The sequence below is a fragment of the Plectropomus leopardus genome, chromosome 20, assembly GCF_026936395.1.
Source record: "Plectropomus leopardus strain MGB_pleo_1.0 chromosome 20, ASM2693639v1, whole genome shotgun sequence".
Lineage (NCBI taxonomy): Eukaryota > Metazoa > Chordata > Actinopteri > Perciformes > Serranidae > Plectropomus > Plectropomus leopardus.
This window is the reverse complement of record NC_142195.1, coordinates 387,466-405,255: the sequence shown is the minus strand read 5'-3', so window position 1 is coordinate 405,255 and position 17,790 is coordinate 387,466. Positions and strand designations below refer to the sequence as shown.

General features: G+C 42.2%; 2 protein-coding genes across 2 annotated transcripts; both read right to left on the bottom strand.

Annotated features, from left to right (window-relative positions):
* Positions 1-121: 121 nt before the first annotated feature.
* minar2 (membrane integral NOTCH2 associated receptor 2) lies at positions 122-17,581 on the bottom strand. Its single transcript, XM_088071448.1, has 3 exons — positions 17,435-17,581; positions 11,056-11,298; positions 122-319 (listed from the first exon to the last, which is right to left on the bottom strand). The coding sequence occupies exons 1-3, from the start codon at positions 17,579-17,581 to the stop codon at positions 122-124; spliced, it is 588 nt and encodes a 195-aa protein (XP_087927574.1).
* Positions 4,535-6,661, bottom strand: LOC148186123 (uncharacterized). The gene has a single exon (XM_088071296.1). It carries the CDS (start codon positions 6,445-6,447, stop codon positions 5,566-5,568), a length of 882 nt encoding a protein of 293 aa, XP_087927422.1. The 5' UTR covers positions 6,448-6,661; the 3' UTR covers positions 4,535-5,565.
* Positions 17,582-17,790: the final 209 nt, after the last annotated feature.

The following is a 17,790-nucleotide window of genomic DNA, read 5'->3' as shown; positions in this document are numbered from 1 at the left end:
TTGTTTTTCAAAATAAGATCCCATGGTGGTCCATTGGAGGGGGAAGAACTTTGTCTCTATATTACCACCACTTACAAGGACGTCCTGAAAGCTGGACTATAAAATGGTCAGTCCTTATCAATCAGGTCTTCCTCTGTAAAACCACAACTGGAACTATGATAACAACAAGTGCACAAGCACACAAAATGATGAAGGAAAGAATTTTACAAAGTCTTTTTCTTTTGTTTTCTGCTTCTTTCTTCTTTAGTAAAGAGTCAAACCCTGGTGTGTAGAGATCCTCAAGCCAAAAGTCCAGATCTTTAGGAGTCTTCTCTTCTTCCTGCCAAGAAAATTTAAATATTCTTAACTATGAACATCTTTATATACAAATGAGTCCTGTGATTATTTTCAATGTTAATAGCTATACACATGATGTGTGCTCCATCTATATGTTAGGTTTGAGAAAGCTGATAGTCAAAAAAATTGTGGATCACTGAAATTTGGAACTCAAACTATTCTGAGTAAATTGACTGAATACGTTTCATATAATTTGTAATGTATTATATACCTTGTATAAAAATGCCTTCAAAGCTTACTATAGTTAAGCTCTGATGGCATCCACATTTCCTATTTTTCCCTTGTTGCTTCTGTGATCATGATTGGGTTTATGTATCATCAGAAATGACCAGCACCTCACAATACAATTTTCTTGAAAATTGCATTTAGCACCCACTAAGTTAGCTTGTAACTGGCAAATTTATTTCATTGAAACATTTGGCATTTAACTTTTTTTGACTTAGAATTTTCATATTTAATTCCAACCATCCATCCATTTTCTTTCGCTTATCCAGAGTCGGGTCACGGGGGCAGCAGCCTAAGCAGGGAAGCCCAGACTTCCCTCTCCCCGACCACTCCATCCAGCTCTTCCCAGGGGATCCCGAGGCGTTCCCAGGCCAGCTGTGAGACATAGTCTCTCCAGCGTGTCCTGGGTCTTCCCCGGGGCCTCCTACCAGTGGGACGTGCCCTGAACACCTCACCAGGGAGGCATCCTGGAGGCATCCTAATTAGATGCCCAAGCCACCCCATTTGGCTCTTCTCAACACGGAGGAGCAGCGGCTCGACTCTGAGCCCCTCCCAGATGACAGAGTTTCTCACCCTATCTCGAAGGGAGAGCCCAGCCACCCTACAAAGGAAGCTCATTGTGGCCGCTTGTACCCGCGATCTTGTTCTTTCAGTCACTACCCAAAGCTCGTGACCATAGGTTAGGGTGGGAATGAAGATCGACCTGTAAATCGAGAGCTTTGCCTTTTGGCTCAGCTCCCTCTTCATCACGACAGATCGGTGCAGAGTCCGCATTACTGCAGACACTGCACCGATCCGCCTGTCGTTCTCCCACTGCATCCTTCCCTCACTTATGAACAAGACCCTGAGGTACTTAAACTCCTCCACTTGGGGCAGGATCTCGTCCCCGATCTGAAAGAGGTACTTCACCCTTTTCCGGCTGAGAACCATGGTCTCGGATTTGGAGGTGCTGATTCTCATCCCAGCCGCCTCACACTCAGCTGCGAACCGATCCAGTGAGAGTCAAGTCAAGTCAAGTCAGTTTTATTTATATAGCCCATTATCACAAAACAAGGTTTGCCTCAGAGGGCTTTACAGTGTACGACATCCCTCTGCCCTTAGACCCTCACATCACCCAAGGAAAAACTCCCCAAAAAGAACCCCTGTAACGGGGAAAAAAAAGAGGAAGAAACCTCAGGAAGAGCGGTAGAGGATAGTGAGGGATCCCTCTTCCAGGACGGACAGACGAGCAATAGATGTCGTAAATAGCAAGTGAAATACAATCATGGCAAAAAGGAAAGAGAAAGGGGGGGGGGGAGAGGGGGGAGAGGGGGGGGGCACAGAACAGTAGAAACAGATGCATGTCATATTACAATAATGGTAGGTGTGAAATTAGTAATTGCTCTCTATGATGATGTTGATAGAGATGATAACAGTCTCATGCATATGTGAAAGGGAGTTGTCCAAAGGCAAGATCACAGCATCGGTGCAACCAGGACCAGACCACGATCAGGGCGAGCGGGGGGCACAGAATCAGTACAGCCACAGCACGAGCACAACCAAAGGCAGGGTCGCAGCATCAGCACAGCTATCACCACGGTCAGGCACAGTCAAGGTTACGGCCAGGATCCAGGGAAACTAGGAAACAAGGGAGCAGGAACGCTCCCGAGAGGCAACGGGATTAGCGTAGTGCAGTTCAACAGACCCAGGCTCTGTAATCGCGAGCCCCAGGTGGTGAGAGTACCACATGGCTATCACAGAGCTAAGTTAAGCTTGCACATGGCAATGCAGTAAACAGACATGCATGATTTCTGATGGCAGCATTGAGAGAAGGAAAGGAGCTCAGCATATCAGAGGACGTCCCCCGGCAGGTTAAACCTATGTCAGCCTAACTATGGGCTGGACCCGGCAACCTGAGCCAGCCCTAATTATAAGCTTTATCAAAGAGGAAGGTCTTAAGTCTACCCTTAAAAGTTGAAACGGTGTTTGCCTCCCTGACCGAAAATGGAAGATGGTTCCATAGGAGAGGAGTGGTAGCTGAAGGCTCTGGTTCCTAACCTACTTTTGAAATTTTGGGAACCACAAGTAACCCTGCGTTTTCAGAGCGCAGTGATCTTGAGGGTTGGTAAGGAACTATGAGCTGTGACAGATAGGATGGAGCCTGACCATTTAGAGCTTTGTAAGTAAGGAGGAGGATTTTAAATTCAATCCTGGATTTCACAGGGAGCCAGTGCAAAGAAGCTAAAACAGGAGAAATATGATCCCTTTTCTTACTTCCCGTTAAAACACGAGCAGCAGCGTTCTGCACCAGTTGGAGAGACCTAAGAGATTTGTTTGGGCAACCAAATAATCGGGAATTACAGTAATCCAGCCTAGAGGTGACAAATGCATGTACTAATTTTTCAGCATCTGTTTGTGATAGGATATGTCTAATTTTTGCGATGTTACGCAAGTGAAAGAAAGCCGTCCTTGAAGTTTGTTTTATATATGGGAGGCAAAGGATAAATCCTGGTCAAATAAAACTCCGAGGTTCCTTACAGTTGTGCTAGAGGCCAAGGTAATGCCATCTAGAGAAATTAAATTGTTGGAAAAGGAGCTTCTGAGGTGTTTTGGGCCAAGAACAATAACTTCAGTTTTGTCTGAATTCAACATCAGGAAATTACGGCTCATCCAGGCTTTTACATCCTTAAGACATGTTTGAAGTCTAGATAGCTGATCAGTTTCATCTGGTTTCATAGATAGATATAATTGCGTATCATCAGCATAACAATGGAAATTTAAGGAATGTTTTCTAATTATGTTGCCGAGAGGAAGCATATATAAAGTGAAAAGGATTGGTCCGAGCACCGAACCTTGTGGCACTCCAAAGCAGACCTTTGTATGTGCGGAGGGTTGATCATTGATGTGAACAAATTGGGAACGATCTGATAAGTATGACCTAAACCAGGCTAGTGATGTTCCTTTAAGGCCAATTGAGGTTTCAAGTCTGTGCAGTAAGATTTGATGGTCAATGGTGTCAAATGCAGCACTGAGATCTAATAGGATTAAAACAGAGACCAGACCTGTGTCAGAAGCGATAAATAAGTCGTTATTAATTTTTACTAGTGCCGTCTCTGTGCTATGATGAACTCTAAAGCCTGACTGAAAGTCCTCGAATAAACTGTTGTCTCGGAGAAAGTCACAGAGCTGATGAGCAACCACTCTCTCAAGGATTTTAGAAATAAAGGGGAGATTAGATATCGGTCTATAGTTAGCTAAAATCTCAGGATCGAGAGTGGGCTTCTTTAGAAGAGGTTTAATGACAGCTACTTTAAAAGACTGGGGTACATAACCTGTCAATAAAGACGCGTTGATTATATCTAATAAAAAGTTGTCTAATAAAGGTAAAACTTCCTTAAGGAGCTTAGTTGGGATGGGGTCTAGCAGGCATGTTGATGGCTTAGATGCAGAAACCAAAGTATAGAGTTGATGAAGGTCAATGGGGGAGAAATGGTCTAGATAAATTTCGGGTCTTGCTGCCATAATCAGGCTATCTGAGTCCGGGGTCAGGTCAGTTGAGGGTAAGAGGTGATGGATTTTATCTCGAATAGTTATGATTTTATTATTAAAGAAATTCATAAAGTCGTCACTGCTTAGGGCTGAAGGAATACAAGGCTCTATGGAGCTGTGACTCTGAGTCAACCTGGCTACAGTGTTGAAAAGAAACCTGGGATTGTTTTTGTTTTTCTCAATTAGTGATGAATAATAGTTTGCCCTGGCATGGCGGAGGGCCTTCTTATAGACTTTAAGACTGTCCAGCCAGACTAAACGGGACTCTTCCAGTTTGGTCGAACGCCAATGTCTTTCAAATTTTCGCGATGTTTGTTTCAATTTGCGAATCTGGAGGTTAAACCATGGGGCTAATTTTTTTTGTTTCATTATTTTCTTCTTGAAGGGTGCAACAGTGTCGAGAGCTGATTGCAGTGAGCCAGTAGCATTATCGATGAGACAGTCAATTTGAGAATGACTTAATTTAGTAGTAGTGTGCTCAGGAGTTGTAAGACATGGTAATGATGTCAAAGCAGAGGGAATTAGTTTCTTAAATTTAGCCACTGCTGAGTCAGATAGACATCTAGAAGAGTAGCTCTTACTGAGAGGCTTGTAGTCAAGTAATAAAAAATTAAAAGTTATCAAATAATGGTCAGACAGAGCAGGAATCTCAGGAAAGACTGATAAATCTGCAATATCAATGCCGTACGCAAGGACTAAATCGAGGGTGTGATTGTAGCGGTGGGTGGGTTTATGTACACACTGACTGAAGCCTATTGAATCCAAAAGTGTGGAGAAAGCAGAACTAAGGCTGTCACTATTAACATCCATGTGAATGTTAAAATCCCCTACGATAATAATTTTGTCTGATTTGAGCACTAAACTTGATATAAGCTCAGAGAACTCAGATAGAAATTCAGAGTATGGGCCGGGGGCGCGGTACACTATGACAAATAGAATTGGCTGTAAAGTTTTCCAGGATGGGTGAGAAAGACTAAGAAAAAGGCTTTCAAATGAATTATAGTTTAACTTGGCCTTAGTGTGAATTGCTAAGCTTGAATCAAAAATAGCAGCGACTCCCCCTCCTCGGCCAGTGTCCCGCGCAACGTGACTATTTATATGACCAGGAGGAGTGGATTCATTCAGGCTAACGTACTCTTCAGGACAAAGCCAGGTCTCAGTGAGGCATAATAAATCAATATGGTTATCCGATATTAAATCAGTGACTAAATGAGCCTTGGTTGATAAGGATCTAACGTTCAAGAGTCCGCATTTAATTCTCCTGTTATGATGCTGTATGACAGGAGATGAGTTAATTTTTATGAGATTTTCATGTACAACTCCCCTTTTGTTTATTTTAGTATTAAACAAATGAAGTGGTCGGGGGACAGACACTGTTTTTATAACATTTACATTATGGGTGTGTGACTGTGCTAGAGGAAGCTCAGAGAAGCGTGTAAGACTGCGACTCTGAAACCTGGTCCCAACTCTGGTTTGTCATGGCTTTGGGCCTCTAATAAAATCGGCCAGATTCTTAGAGAGGAGAGCGGCTCCATCCAAAGTGGGATGGATGCCGTCCCTTCGGATAAGACCAGGTTTACCCCAAAAGGAGCACCAATTATTAACGAAGCCCACATCATTTGCTGGACACCACCGCGACAACCAGCGGTTGAGTGCTGACATGCGGCTAAACATGTCATCACTGGTCACATTGGGGAGGGGTCCAGAGAAGATTACGGTGTCCGACATCGTCTTGGCGTACTCACACACCGACTCTATGTTAATTTTAGTGACCTCCGATTGACGTAACCGGGTGTCATTGCCGCCAACGTGAATAACAATCTTACTGTATTTACATTTAGCCTTAGCCAGCAGCTTCAAATTTGACTCGACGTTGCCCGCTCTGGCCCCAGGGATACATTTGACTATGGCCGCTGGTGTCACTAACTTCACGTTTCGCAAAATAGAGCTACCAATGACCAGGGTTGTGTCCTCGGTCGGTGTGTGGCTGAGAGGGGCATACTTATTTGAAACGTGAAGGGGGGGTGGGTGGTGTGCCGCGGGCTTCGACTTACTATGCTTCGCTCGGACAGTCACCCAGCCTCCCGGCTGCACGGGGGCTGCCGGGGGACGGCTAGCAGAGGCTATGCTATGTCGGTCCGCACCGGCTACAGGGGGCTCGCTAGCTATCGCAGCTACAGAGGGATTATCCACGGTGCGGAGCCGCGCTTCCAGATCGCTAAGCCTCGCCTCCAGCGCAGCAAATAAACTACACTTGTTACAGGTACCACTATCACTGAAGGAGGCAGAGGAGTAACTAAACATCTGACACACTGAGCAGGAGAGAGCAGAAGAGGGAGAGGAGCAGAGAGAAGCCATCGCTAACCAGAGCTAATGCTAACGAAGCTAACCGGCTAACAGTGAGAGAGCGGCTGTGAATACACAGAAAAAACTGCTGAGAGGAGGAGACAGCTGTGAGTGATTAAGTAAAACTTATGTGAGTTTTCAGTCACAGATAGATAAGAGCAGCTGAAGTAAGGAACAAGTTAGAAGATTAGCTGAGGATCGCTCGTAGGAGCAGCTCAGAGACGCTACCAGAGACACAGACAAGATACACCGGAAGTGATGTAACACGCTTACCCGCAGTACGTCAGCACGTCACCGGAGTGCTGACGTGCTGACGTACTGCGAGCTGAAGTTCACGGCCTGATGAAGCAAACAGGACCACATCATCTGCAAAAAGCAGGGACCCAATCCTAAGGCCACCAAACCGGACCCCTTAACACCCTGGCTGCGCGTAGAAATTCTGTCCATAAAAGTTATGAACAAAAATCGGTGACAAAGGGCAGCCCTGGCGGAGTCCACCCCTCACCGGAAACGAGTTCGACTTACTGCCGGCAATGCGGACCAAGCTCTGGCACCAGTCATATAGGGAACGGACAGCCCGTATCAGGAGGTCCGAAACCCCATATTCCCAGAGAACCCCCCATAGGACTCCCCGAGGGACATGGTCAAATGCCTTCTCCAAGTCCACCAAGCACATGTGGACTGGTTTGGCAAACTCCCATGCACCCTCAAGGATCCTGCTAAGGGTCCAGAGCTGGTCCACAGTTCCACGACATGATGGCTGAAAGAATACAATTTAACTCTTAAACTGCAGTAGGGGAACTCCCCCACCCCATCCCAAGTTGGCAATATCCTCTGATCCCAGAAATAGAGGGCATGGCTGAGCCCTGCAGTCGTGAATGAAGGTTACACCAAAAGAGAGGAGTGTATGAAAGATGAAAGAATGGAGGTGGAATGGGTCATCCTGTAATCAGGTGGGTTCAATCCTGGCTCCTCCGGTCAACATGTCAAAGAGTCTTTGGGCAAGATATTGAATCCAAAATTGCTTCAGATAGCTGCTCTGTAAGTGTGTGAGTGGCTACTGAGTAGCTGGTGGCACCTTGTACAGTAGCCTCAGCCATCAGTGTGTGACTGTGTGTGAATGTAACATGTAGTGTAACATGCACTTTGAGAAGACTAGAAAAGCACTGTACTGGTGCAGATCCATTTGCACAGTTTTACTTATTGTGACACCAAAGGGAAGCACTAACATGAAAGAGCAATAAAAAAGAATGACAGATACTTTTAGTTTTGATGAAATACTGCTAGCATTTTCTAATTTGCTAATTGTTTGAATGTGACTTTTGAAATCTAGACAAACTAAAAAAACTGTGAGACAGAGTGACACCCATGAGGTATGTTGCAATCTCTCATAAATAACACTGGCAGGGATACAGTATGCTGTCAGATTATTGTTGTTTTTCCAGTGGGTTAGACACATCTTTACAGCATTTTTAGGTTATGCTTGTCCAGCCTCTTACTCTGTCACTTTGACTTTTTATCTAATTTGCTTCCTCTATCATGTCTTCCTCAATTTCTTTGCATCTGCCATAATGTCCACACAGCCAGTCTTTTTTTTTTAAAGTGTGAATGACACACATTCGCATAAAGCATTGACAAAACTAAACAAAATGCAGAGCCAAGCTAGCTGGAGCTGTTGGGCTGCAAGGGGATCTGACTCACTCTTCAAGGGTAACATGGTGAAAGAGTGGGCATTTTTGACACTGAGTGGGAATGACAAGGCGGCTATTTTCACGAGTACATGTCAGTGTTAGCCTGGTAAGACCATCCTGATGATGAGAGCTCCACATCGTGTTTCTCTCTCTGTGTCAGTCCACATCATTCTCTGCCACCCTACCCCAAGCACTTTCAGTGGGCTTAAGTACCCGCCTTGACAAACAAACTCCTTCAGCCAATCAGCATGTGGTTATTGCTTTTCTTGACATTAGCACTAGCCTCTATATTACACAAAACAATGTCAGTTAGACAGCAACAGTCTAAAACTATAATTTATTCATATTTACCATTTGTATGAGAAGTGTACCTCATTGACAACAAACTCCTTCTTTGTGTGTTCCTCCCTGTCTGCATACCCTTCTGTGCCCTAACCTGTATGTGTGTGAGTGTGGCCGTGGTTTGTTCTTCCCTCGGCTGGGCCAGGTGCAGACAATCTCCTGATGAGCTGGTGGTGTACTTAAGCTGTGGCTTCAGACCTATTCATTGCCAGAGTATACTCCTGCCAAATGGTAGATGTTCCTCACAGCCTCTCAGTATTTTTGCTGTTTCCTAGTGTTTGTTTTTTTGCCTGTGCAGCTTACTCCCTTGTGTTTTCCCCCTTGTCTCAGAATCCTCGCAGCTCCTTGCTTCCGTCGTGGTGTTCACTCGTCTGTGTGCCTGCCTGCCCGCCCGCTTGCCCGCCTCCTCATGGAAAGACCACCTTGTTTGTTTCACGTGGAGATCGCATGGAGCATTCCCCCTCACGTCACCATCGAGGACGATCAAACTGCACTCCCCTGTCCCCACCCTGCTCAACATCGCTGTAAATAAATTAGCACTATTGATTCACCGCATTTCTTTCTGTGTCTTGTGTCAACACTTCGGTCCCAACATGTCCAACTCGTCACACCCCATGAAGTTTTCATTGTTTTGTGTTGCAGTGTGTCACGTATGTGTCAGCATTTGTCATTCAGCAGTAAACAGCCTCTGGACTGCTGAATTTATTTTTATTTATTTAACCAGGTTGGTCACATTGTGATTATTATTATCCCAACTGGCAGCATCCTTGTTGTCTGTCTGAAGCTTTGTGATCACAATCTGCATGGCCTTGTTCTTCATCTTTGCAGCCTCACTGCATCAGTGGCCAAACAACAATAAACATATTTGTACCAGGGAACATCTCCTTCAGTTAGTAAATCAAGCTTTTGCCAAATCCAGTCAGGAAAATGGTGAAAAAGTATTTTCCTCTGAGAAACTCTTTAAACTTTACTCATCACTGTGTTTACTCTGCTAACGTTAGAGTTTGTGCTTGTTGCTGCGGGAGCCGCCGTTATTGTTTCGAAAGCAGTAGCCTGCATGCTATGGCAACAGCATCATAGTTCTTGATTGGCTGCTTACATTTTCCACTATGGTGGGGTTCCCTGATTGGCCTAAATGGATTGTAATCTCTGGAAAGTGTTTCAGGTGGCAATACAGAGCGAGAAACAGAAGTTTGAGCTGATCATGAGTATGATCTTACCAGGCTGTCAGTACCATCTAAATGATTTTCAATGATTTTGAAGGTAAAAACGTTGCATCACATTCCTTTAATATCTTAACTGTCTATACTGTTGGAGCTATTAATTATTTTCTAGTATTTAATGATTAGACATTTGGTTTTTATTTAGATTGTTGATTGTAGGTTTAAGAATACAGCTAAATTCATTTACACTGAGTTTAATTATTTAAATTCATTTTAGTACTTGTTAATGCTTTTGTTTTGAAGGGCAGGTGCCTTTTGGCACACCAGGTGAAACTACATATACTGCAGCAGGTAAAAGCAGGCACACGAAAGGTTCACATTTGTTTTTTGTTTTTTAACCAGGGCAATAGAGGCTGCAGACACCACTGTTAATGTTTGCTTGTTTGCTTAAACGGAAAACCATATTAAACGTCATGCCTGCATGGACGATGTCTGTTATGAAGTGACGGTTTGGTGTAATTGCAGTTCAGTGCCAATAGAGGGCACTAGTGCATTATGCATACAGGGGTTGCTCAGAGTGCAGTGAGTCTAGGCGGGAGAAGGCTGGAAGCCACCAAGTTGTGAACATGCAGAGTTGCTGCTTTCGTTAAAAGCCTGTTGCACTGAAGATGAACTGTCTGCATCTATTTATTGATATCTGGAGATATCACAATGACCTTAGTTTGCCTGTGAAAAATTTGTTCCTTGGGTGCCTCAGTGAACGTTTGATTTGAATTTGTTCCTTCCAGTTTGAGGAAAAATCATCACTACAAAAGTTTAAAAAACAACAAATAAACAAACAAAAAAATGTCTGTAAGTGGATTTTAGTGTGGATTGTTCACATGTAAAATGTAGCCCAGTATAAGGGACAAAATTAAGACTACTGAGAAGTCGGTGGAGGCAATGATCTAGGCAGCCAGCACTGGTGACTGAGAGGCCAGCGGTGTGGATTGAGAAGCCGATAATTTAATCAATCAAAGCGTTAACTCTATAGCAACCCAATTGATCACTGGTGATCAGCGCAGACCGGGACTTTACGATGCATTCAGATTCATGTAGTAAAACTCTTAAATCTACTCTGGAATGGCCACACAGGTTATTCAAATCCTTTCTCTTTGATCTCCATATTTTCCCTTTTTGAAATCCATACATTTGTTATTACTTTCTTCCTTGCTCTTTCAGTTGAGCATTTGTAATGATTATATGCTAAGATCAGCACAATATCCCATTCAGTTTTACATTGGCACATTTTTAAAGTTCTGTAAAAACACACCGTTTTCCTGTTTGTATTCCTGGAGCATTTTTCCTGTGATAACAGTATTGGGACAGCGTGACAGTGGTACAGTAACTCAGTCATCCACAGTGCTTTATAATTAATTAATTACCTTTAAATAATCTGCAAGGTTTCCGTGGATTGTTTGTGTGTCATATTCCTTGACAGTCCAGGAAGGCTTGGACTTGTTGTTGTCCACTGCTTCCATCGATCGTATGTCCATGTACAGAGGGTTCCTTTTAATGTTGGACTTCAGAGTGACTGGAGTAATGTGCTTCTCCAGGTATCTGGACTCAAAAACCACAGGAGTGCCCTCTGGGGATGGAGGAGACCAGCTGTCAGTGTTAACCCTTTGCTCCCTCTGTGGAGACAATGAGGCAGCCATTTGAACTTTCAACTTTCCACATTTGTGGAGACAAAAATATAACTCATCATTTTTTGCATCAAATAAATGATGATGATTCTTCCTCCATTTTGTCTGCATTTCATTAATTCCAACAGGATTCCTGACACTGTCCATGTTTTTACACTCTTACTCAAAATAACATAAGGAGACTCTGTCATAGAGTAACTGGGGAAAAAATGTGTTTTTGATTAGGAAAAAAAAAAATGTCCACACACCATAAATGAGCTTCCATAATTATGAATGAGTGTGCAATTATTGCAATTGTATGCAATTAGTTTCTTATGCTATTCAAGCTGTGTGATTATATTTTTTACATCTGACTATGGAAAATATACCCTGTTATTGTTGCAATTCTAAAATTTCCCAGCAGCCATCACCATTTAATCTTATATCATATGAAGAAGTTCATCCATGTCCTGATGTTGTTGTGATTAAAAATCCTGCCTTTTTATGCCTGCCTACCAGACATTAGAATACTTAGATTAGATTGTCAATGATAGATTTTGAAAAGACAGAAGTGTGACTCCCTCTCACATCTAACAGGCAGCTTTTTTTGTCACACAATAGAAAATTTTACACAGACTGAGGATCTTGCACAATGTCTGTTTAAAAAACTACAACTAAATTTCCTTTGAGGCTATTTTCCATCCTGTTCCTGGTGGATGGTGGTGGTTTACAACTCCCTGTAAGAAATATGACTTAAAAATCATTCGCAAAAACCCTATAGAACAATGGAAACACAGGATAAAAAATGTCACTTGTCAACAGTATGCTTGTCATTCCATAAATTGTTGGATCATGTCTCGAAGTTCTGTGACTGTGGATTTGTCATCAATGAAGGTTAAAAAATTTAGCCGCCATGCACCTTGCAAAAATGTGGGCAATTTTTGTGAGAGCCCCAAATCCAAAAAGACTACCATCTGCCAATTTTGAAAATACTTTTTCAGTGGTTTGGCCTACAATACAGAACAGTGCATGGTTTCTGAGACTTTATTTCAAGGAATTCATAATTGTTTAGGTTTTGATGACCTATTTTTGACCTTCAAACCAAAATGGCAGCCAATTTTCAGCTCCAAATGGTCAATTTTTCAAAGTCGTCATAGAGCTTGAATGAAAGCTCTGCTCATGCCGAGCTAAGTCATGGACAGAAACATTACAAGTAAGTAACAAAGAAGATATCTCAGAGGTCAAAAAGGACAATGTTTGTAGTTAATGAGAAACTAACCTTTGTTCTCCATGGTCACAGAATTACTGGAGATGAACCAACACATTTTTCAGTGATTTCATTCAAATTGGATTTGTTTTTTGGTATAAATTGGCATTCATTTGTGCATCAATGTCCACTTTATGGAAGTTCAAGGCATTTTATAAGGTATTTAACCTGAATCTGCAAGTTTACAATGGTTAGTTTGTGACAACCCAAGGGTATATATCAAATGCAGCTCCAAATACAGAGGCTGCATTCATTCATTCTTGATCCTGTTGATGCCGTAGAAGTATAGATCAAGGTGCACAACAGACCTTGAAAAAATGGCATGATAGGAGCTCGTCATCAGCTATCTAGCTGGGGTATCATTCAAGTTAGTTAACATTAGCCAGCTAGCTAACTAGCTAGACATAATGTCAGAGTTGCTGGTAATAACAATGGATCTTCAGTTTTCAGTTTTATTTATTAAGCCCAATATCATAAATCACAATTTGCTTTAGAGGGCTTTACAGCATATGACATCCGTCTGTCCTTACACCCTCACATAGACTAAGGAAAAACTCCCCAAACAACCCTATAACAGGGAAAAAAAATGGTAGAAACCTCAGGGAGAGCGACTGAGGAGGGATCCCTCTTCAAGGATGGACAGACATGCAATAGATGTTGTAAAGAACAGTAAACTGACAGTTGATGAAAAAATGATACATAGGAAAGAGAGAGAGAGAGTGACAGAAGTGACAGAAGTAGAGATGTACACCAACAATATTAGTACAATAACATAACATATAACAATAGTGATAGACATAAAAATGAATAAATGTAACTTATGATAGCAAGTGAGTGAGTGTAACCACGTCACAGTTTGCTCTTAAATGCAGATGGTGTCTGCCTCCTGCACCGAAACTGGAGGATGGTTCCACAAGAGAGGATCGTGGTAGCTCTGGCTCCCATTCTACTTTTGGAGACTAAAGGAACCACAAGTAAAGCACCTTTTTCATAAACAGAGCACTGCAATAGAGAACTATGAGCTCTGAAAGATATGACAGAGCCTGACTAATCAGAGCTTTGTAAGGAGAATGATTTTAACATTAACATTAATAACATAACAGTTATCAGAATATTAATGTTAGATAATTAGCCAGCTAGATACAGTGTTGCATAGACTATGTTATAGATTGTTTTTCAAGACAAGCAGCTGGATATGTCAGTCAACATGAGCAAGATGACAGCTAACATCATAAACTAACATAACATTATCAGTAACAACTTATGCAGTTAACGTTATCTGTGTGCTATCATACACAGATGGTGATATAATTGTGGTTGGACTTGTGGATAAATGCAGTATAACATTAATTTACTTTACAAACCTGTCTCGGTGCATGTTCCAGAGCATGTGTGTGAGAGCGTGATCACACAGGTTTAGGTGCTGACTGACTGGGAGTGAGAAATGCTGAAGCTTTTGCTTAGGTGTAAAATATCATTTCATCATCATTTTCTGTAACTGCTTGTCCTTAAGGGTCGAGGGGGGGGGGGCTGGAGCCAATCCCAGCCGTCATCAGGCGGAAGGTGGGGTACACCCTGGACAGGTCACCTGACTATCGCAGGGCCGACACATATAGACAGACAACCATACATGCTCACAATCACACCTAAGGGCAATTTAGAGTCACCAATCAACCTGAGCTAAAAAAAACCAAAATGTTTTGGTTCATCATGAAACTGGTGGGACAAATTCTATTGTACATACATAGCAAAACTTAGTTCCTAATCAACTACAAACGTTGACCATTTTAACCTCTGAAATGTCCTCATTGTTACTTACTTTGTGTGTAAAATGTGTTGGGTCATCTCCAGTAATTCCGTGACCATGGAGAACAAAGGTTAGTTTCTCATTAACTACAAACATTGTCCTTTTTGACCTCTGAGATATCTTTTGTGTTACTTACTTGTAATGTTACTGTCCATGACTTATCTCAGCATGAGCAGAGCTTTCATTCAAGCCTAATATAAAGGCTCTATGACGACTTTGAAAAATTGACCATTTGGAGCTGAAAATTGGCTGCCATTTTTGTTTGAAGGTCAAAAATAGGTCAAATCATCAAAACCACATCAATTATGAATTCCTTGAAACAAAAAGTCTTAGAAACCATGCACTGTGCAGCATTGTAAGCCAAACCATTGAAAAAGTGATTTTGAACGTGGCAGATGGTAGCTATTTTGGATTTGGGGCTCTGACAAAAGTTGCCTACATTTTTGCGAGATGCATGGCGACTACATTTGTTTTATAACCTTCGTAGATGACAAATCCACTGAGAAACAAAGTTTTGCTTTCCACAGCACGGAACTGTTTTACATGACCTGACTAAAACATGAACTGTTATGTACTTTACATTTCGGAATTAATGCCTCATCCCACAACCAGCCTCTGTTGGTTAGCAGCAGGGGCGTTTCTAGACACTCTGGGGCCCCCAAGCAAGAGGCACCTTGGAGGCCTTGTGTCTAACGGGGTTTCAAGTTGTGTTGTTAATATGGACCAAATGTCAGCCATCTCTGGGAGGCCCCCTTCTAGCCACTAGACAGCGACAGCTAGTAAGGAGCTCCATTAGGGGGACTCCCAACATGATGTCGTTGTTGCAGTGTCTAAAGGGGTTCCATCATATTGTCACGATATGGACCAATGTCAGCCGTCTCTGGGGGCCCCCTTTCAGGTCGGAGCCTTAGGCAATTGCCTACCTTGCTTACCCCGTTACAATGCCTCTAGTTAGCAGCATTATTTTCGTGGGAGGAGACTGTGATAAGAGGTGCAGTGTCTCAAAGATAAGATTTCTCACTAAAATAAGATCTGGTTGGATCAGAAACACACTGAATAAAACACAGACTCTCATTTAGTCCACAACTCCACCATTTTCTCCTCCTTTTCCAGACACCAAAGCTGCATTTCATTAGTAGTTCCACTTAGCCTCCTTCATTTCCCCTGAGCCCTTGGTATTATGTAACAGGTGACATCGCACGGAGGCCACTTGGAAAGCGGAGGGAGAGCTGGTGGGGGAAACACACCTGCCCTCATTCACTTTCAGCCCAACTATCACAGATTGACTGCCAGGTGCAGGATGAGCACTATAATGCTTTTTACACACCAGAAATACATATAAAGTAAATCTGCATACTCCTTTCTATGAGCTGAGGGCATCTTCTGCAGATAAATGTAATAAACTGACAGTCACTTAGCTGCATCACTTTCTGTTAATAATTTCTGATTGTGACCTGCATTCTGATTATCATCTCTATTATTTTTAAGGCTTTATTATATCTCACAAATTGGCAATTTCTCCCTGTGCATTTGTTGAGGATAATGTTACAGATAATGTTGGGAACACAGAAATCAAACAAGCTGAACAGTACAACAATATACCTAAATATTAACTGCAGTTATTTGGCCTATGTGGCAGTTTTCAGTAAGCAACTATCTGTTAATAGATGAGTAAATCAATACACATGACATGTAAGTCTACCCATACAGACCTATAGGTTAAATAACAAAAAGTTAAACTGAAATGCATGAATATAATTAATTTTATTTTATATTTATTTACCAGTCTATTCATCTCTCCATCCTCTCCTTCTGTGGTGCAACTAGAGTTTTACTTATTACTACCCCCTAACCATGGATGTATTTTCTTGCATAACTTGCATAACTGCAATGCATTTGTGGGTGATATGGACCTCTAAATAGGCCTCTCGTTCACTGGCTCCTTCAGCCCACTGAGGCTCGTTCTCACCAATTTCACTTCAGTTTTTCAGGCAATTGGCACAGCCCTTAAGATGGCGGTGGGGATTCCCGCGAGGACAAGTGCAAAGGGAAAGTCAACAAGGGCATGTTGAATGACTTCTGGAACGCAGTGCAAGAGAACCGAGACTTACTTCTTCCTGTTTTTTGCTGGAGAGACAGCAGCTATTGACTGATGTCAGTATTGACATCATTGACCTTTACTATTTGCATGAGCCTAACAAACAATAAAACAACCAAGGCCAGGGTGTCCATAAGGAAAAATGTGTTAAGTATTGATAAATAAAGTAATCTACAGGAGTAACTGCAGGCTCCAAGCATACTAGGATTTGCTTTCTGTAAGCACAATGAATTAACGAGATGTGTCTCAATCACACTGCACCGACATACAAGAAAGTGGTTTATAGAGAAATTTGCACTGGTGTTATTTAACATGAAGAGCTAAACTTGTGCTATTTTGAAAAATATCTCTGTGCTGTCATCCCTCAGCTGTACAGAATTTTGAACCAGGTTACTAAAGTTATTCCAAAAACAAATAACGCACCTATGTTGTATTTATTATTATTATTTTATTTATTTGTATTTGTATTCCCAAAATGCCTGCATGATGAGTCATACATACTTTGATATTGTTGATACTTTGAGGACATTATTGTTGCACTGACCATTTGTATTATGTGAAGCCATATTAATTGGTTTTTTACTGTTATTTGCTTCATGTGTCAGTCATATTGGTGTTTGTTGTTACTGTTGTTTAATGTGTATGGCATATTAGCATTTGTGTTTTATTTCTGGTATGGTACATTGCCTAAAACAAAGTCATGTGAAACTACATGTGTTCTGATGCTTGCATTTGTTTTTATTTAGATTGTAATGTGATAATTTTCTAATAATGTGTTATATTACATTAAGCACAAAACTGTAATTTTTAAAGGCTTTCTCGCGTTCCTTGGTAATGTATTTTGTGACATTTAAATCATTACATCATGCATAAATATGAGTTGCTACACATGTCAAATGGGAGACATGAGGAAGAAAGCATACAGAGAGATGAGCATACAATTAAGTGGCTGTGATGGAGTCCATACCTGCAAGTAGACTCTGTTCTGCCAGAGTCTCTGACTGGACATGACGACCCCAACCTGGAACATGCCGTGTGCAGCCGGCAACATCCCAACGTCCAGCTGGAGGAACTTGTCTGGGTGGTTGTTGTTGGGCAGAACAGAGATGTCCATCGTGGCTGTCTGGCTGCTTCCACACTGACCACTTCACCTGGCTGGAAGCACATGCTCACTACAACTTGCAAGCTCTGTAATAATTCATGAAGAGCAAGATATTTATGAGCCTGTATCACTTGCAGGTGTGTGTAACCCAACCTGACCATTACGAGCCTGACACTGAAGGCCAACAGAGACCGCGAGAGAGAGAGAGAGAGAGAGAGAGA

Coding starts and splice junctions, on each gene's coding strand:
- LOC148186123 (XM_088071296.1), bottom strand. CDS start 6,447: ATGGCTTCTCTCTGCTCCTCTCCCTCTTCTGCTCTCTCCTGCTCAGTG.
- minar2 (XM_088071448.1), bottom strand. CDS start 17,581: ATGGACATCTCTGTTCTGCCCAACAACAACCACCCAGACAAGTTCCTC. Junction 11,299..17,434: donor AGAACAGAGTCTACTTGCAG/GTATGGACTCCA, acceptor CCACAGAGGGAG/CAAAGGGTTAACACTGACAG. Junction 320..11,055: donor ACCTTGCAGATTATTTAAAG/GTAATTAATTAA, acceptor TTTTCTTGGCAG/GAAGAAGAGAAGACTCCTAA.